The sequence below is a fragment of the Gossypium raimondii genome, chromosome 6 (assembly GCF_025698545.1).
Source record: "Gossypium raimondii isolate GPD5lz chromosome 6, ASM2569854v1, whole genome shotgun sequence".
Taxonomy (NCBI): Eukaryota; Viridiplantae; Streptophyta; class Magnoliopsida; order Malvales; family Malvaceae; genus Gossypium; species Gossypium raimondii.
Genome location: NC_068570.1, coordinates 48,564,111 through 48,568,440, shown reverse-complemented (window position 1 = coordinate 48,568,440; position 4,330 = coordinate 48,564,111). Strand labels below are relative to the sequence as shown.

Below are 4,330 nucleotides of genomic sequence, written 5' to 3'. Positions count from 1 at the left end.
AATATAGAAAAATTACGTTAAAAGAGATGAAGAAATGAGGAAAACAGAGGGAGAAGGAGAAGAGAATAAAAAAAAAGAAAGTTTAAAGAACATAAAAGAAAAAAAGAAAGTTCAAAGAACATAAAAGAAAAAAAATTAAACCGCTCAAAATTAAAAATATAGGGACCAATTATAAATGATGATTTAATATATCACATCAGCATACCATTACACCATTAACGATAATTAACGGCTTAATAACTAAAATATTATAATATATTAATATAAGTGACTAAAATGTAATATTTCAAACAGAAATAACTAAAATATAACCTGAGTGAAACAAAAGTGATTATTTTAATAGTTTACCTAAAAATAATTGTTTAAGATGCGGGAATTGAACCAGTCCCTTATTTGTTTAGAAGCGCGCCGCTTCGTCTCTGTTTCTCCTTTCCCAAGTTTCCAGCTTTGAAGTCTTGTAAGAAAGGACTTTTCTTTTTCCTCAACTTTGAACCCAAAACAGAACTTATCACCACTACCATAAATACTTCTCTTTTTCTTTTTATATAAAGGAAAAGTATCATCATCATGCGTGCTAGATTGGTGGTGTTCCCAATTAAAGGGAAAAACTGGTGCTTTAGCAGATCCATTGACCTGTCTACATCAGAATCTTCCGCTGCTAGCACACCTTCCACTGTTAAAGAGCTTTGCAAGAAGATTTCATCCAATTCCAAGCCCCTCAGTGCCAATGCTGAGCTTCTTGTCGATTTCATTTCCAACAAGGTAAACCCTCTTGCTTTTTTTTTTTCATTTTTATAAAATTTAAACACCCCTCTTTTATATATATATACATATATATTTGTGATTCTTGTTTACAAGAACTTCAATGTGCATTTTGGAATGCTATGTTCTCCTGTTTCTTGGTTTGCTAATGATTTTTGTTATAGATGAATAAGGCTTGGATAGGGTTAGAAAAGGCGGCTGAGGGCAGTTTCAAAAACAAGCTACATGGGTACTACTTGGAAGTCAAATATGTTTCGTATATTGGATTAGTTGGCTTTAGTTTCTGCTAACTTTTTTTCTTCTTTTGGTTGACTGTATTATCTAGGTTGGGGCTGCGGCTTTTAGCTCGAGTTAAACCATCTGAGATTTTGTTGAAATCTATTACCAAAGACGTTACTAATGTACAGATTACTTACCCGACAAGGTTCTTTCTTCTCATTTTCATTGCTGCATCTTCTGTTTTATAACTGCAATATAGTTATTTTTCTTAATCTTTCCGGTATTTATATTTAAATGTTCTCTAGGATCTATATTTAAGCCCAATATTTCAAATCTTTTTGTTTTATAGCTTTCACAACATCATGATGATGTATTAGAAGGGATTTTGTAGAATTTGGTTCAAGCTAGAGTAGGTTCCTACCATTTTAACAGCTTATTTATAGCAAACCTTTTGTGGAAAAAATGTGAATGACATTTTCAGAAGCAACCATTTGCTCTCAGTTTAGATGGTTGTGCTTTTCTTTATCTCGTTTTCTTATCATTTTTTCTTTAAATTATTGTTTCTCAATATTACAAAATTGAACAATGGTAGGCATCCTTCTATGGTTTGTTCCTTTCTTGAGATCTATATGTATTTTCTGCTTCTTCTATGGAAAAAGAACTTACACTTGAGAATACTATTTATTTTGTCTTGAATCTGGGATTTTGGATAATTTGTGGAAATTTTAGCTTGATGCACTAAAGGACTTATGAATTACGTTTGTTATGTGCATTCTCAGGTGCTTTTAGACTGCTGGTTTGTTCCTCATACTTCTAACATTTTTTGCAGTTTAAATGCACGACTTGTGCGGCGAAGATTACGGCAAATAGCCTTGAGGTAGTTGTGTACCTTTTTCTATTGCTTTTCTTGGATGCTAGAGATCAGAAGTTATTTCTAATGTCCAAACAAATTGCTTTACCATCAAAATGTAGGATGCTTCTTTGTTTTCTAGGTTTCTATTTGTTTCAGAATACACATAATAATTGCGCCACTAGCCCTTTAACCTGGTTCATGACATTTCCGAGGCATCATTGTTGTTTTATTGAGAATGCTCTTGGTGTTTGATGTGTAAGGACATAGAGAGTTTCTAACACAGTTTTATGCTGCGGTGTGCAGTTTATTGATTTTGTTGCGTTAAAGGCATTTAACGCCAACACCAACAGTCAATGCCAAGTTTTGGAGTCTATTGTTGTGTTTGCTTATGTTTATATGTTACTTTACATTCGCACAAATTCCTGCAGACAAGCAATGTTACTAAACAGGTGTTCTTTAATTTTCAGGGGTACTGTTTTACACAGGAAATACTTTTATGGTTCGGTTTCATTGCTTCCATTGACTACTGCATTTACTGTACGCGTGTTTATTGTTATTGTTGTTCCATCATTTACTGAATAGACTCTTTTGCCTCTTGAATATTTTTCCCATTTATATTTTCTCTCATTCTCACTTAATCTTCTTGTCTTCCACACAGGTTCTGCCTCTGCCTAACATTCCATTCTTTTGGGTCTTGTTTCGCACATATTCGCATTGGCGGGCTGTCCAGGTGGATTCAATGTTCATAGAGCTAGATCCTTTTGGGTGGATTAAAAGAGACAGTAGTAGAGGGATCTGTTTACATTTCTAATATTTGAATTGAACAGTTTGGCATACCCTATTGCAAAAGCTGCTTCTTTATAGTAAAATTTAAGTTCTACAAATTCCTATTGCAGACATTCAACTAGAGTCATATGTGTTACCATAATCTGTTTTAAACATGATTTTATTCACAAGATCACTGCTTTTCACATGTGTTTCCTTGTTATTGCTTTCCGTCATCCTACGATGATGTGCATCATTTATCTTTTTCTTTCCACTTGTCTTGGCGTCTGCATGTCTGTTGTTTCTTGCTTGAGTAGCTGAAAAGGACTATTCAGCGTCTAGCTGAATGGGGAAAAAGGGTTAGATGGTCAGTGGAAAGTAGTTACTGTTAAAGCAATACAGCATTCAGGATTTCACAATGTGGATCCCTTAGTTTTTGGATATCTCTCATCTGTTATCACTATTTTTGAACCCTCCATGTTCTATAATTTATTTTTTTATACAGTATCACTATTACTCATGGTTGTTTGTCTGTGTTGATGTTGCAGGGAAGTGAGAAGCTCCTTCAGCTAGTCTCCGATTACTCCCTAGTTCAAAACTCAATTATTTTGAGTGGGAAGGGGAATGAATCGGAGCATAATGATTCGAAATGTGGAACTAAGAATTCACCAAGTTCCCAATGGGTAAGCTCATATGTGCAATAATCTAAAACAATGGACAAAACGGGATCGTATGAGGTTACTTGTTAGTTGTGAGTCTTTACTTTTCCATGTGAACATTGTTTCGGTTTAACCTTAATTGTTAGGCTCTTGCACTTACATTTACTCGATTACCTCCTCATTTAGGTTTTTCGTTTACTTGTCATCAGTATTTAGTGGTAATGTTGATACATAAAATTAATTGATGTTTAGCGATGTAAACTAAATATATACATGTTGATAACTTGGTTATCATGTTCTGTTCTCCATCTTTACTGAGATTTCTCAATAGCAACAACAATTTTTATCGCAAGAATATCAAGAATTCATTGTTTTATTGCTTTGTCAATCCCATATGACATCTAAATCCTTAAACACTATCCAATTACTGTTTACGGTTTAGCTTGTAATTCTTCTCGGTGCAGAAATGTAGCTTTAATGGTTCAGCACAAGCATCATCCTCTCCGCTACTCACTTCTGTTTTGATGTTATATTTTCTATTATCGATTTAATGAGCAGGTGTTGGAGCCATCGAAGGAATTGGAGGACCTTATTAACCGGGGACATGAAGAAAATTATCTTAGTGAGCAAGCTATCTCAGATATATGCAATAGTTTTAGTTTGAACAAGAACGATGTTTTGAAGTGCAGAGATTTAGTGTAATTGACATTTTCAATGCAGTATTGCAGAATGAATTGCCCAAAAGAAACAGAGCATTTAGATGAATATGACATTCATATTATATTAACATCTATGTATCTTCATTTTTATATTTGAAGACACTTTGGGTTATAGAAATTATGAAATTATATACTCTTGGAAGTCAAGAATATAGTCTTATTCAACAAATAAGCTTCATTCTCTGTACTGGGTTTATTTTATTTAGGGTTAACTTGACCAACTTAGTTTATGTTGATGCGACAATTTTGGCCAATCTAGTGGTGTAACGAGATAGCTTCTAGCAAACATAAATTAAAAAATATATAAATATATAAATTAATTAAAAATATAATTTATTTTTCACATCAAGAAT

General features: G+C 33.4%; 1 protein-coding gene across 2 annotated transcripts; it reads left to right on the top strand.

The window, feature by feature from the left end:
• Window positions 1-386: 386 nt before the first annotated feature.
• LOC105774095 (hypothetical protein) lies at window positions 387-4,127 on the top strand. Of its 2 annotated transcripts, none has more exons than XM_052631937.1 (8): window positions 387-762; window positions 927-991; window positions 1,088-1,163; window positions 1,761-1,858; window positions 2,302-2,371; window positions 2,493-2,564; window positions 3,148-3,282; window positions 3,817-4,127. In XM_052631937.1, exons 1-8 carry the CDS (start codon window positions 568-570, stop codon window positions 3,958-3,960), a joined length of 855 nt encoding a protein of 284 aa, XP_052487897.1. In that variant the 5' UTR covers window positions 387-567; the 3' UTR covers window positions 3,961-4,127. The 2 variants fall into 2 exon arrangements, with proteins under 2 accessions (XP_052487897.1, XP_012451893.1); XM_012596439.2 differs by having other exon boundaries at window positions 388-762; window positions 1,088-1,186; window positions 1,811-1,858.
• The last annotated feature ends 203 nt before the right edge of the window (window positions 4,128-4,330 follow it).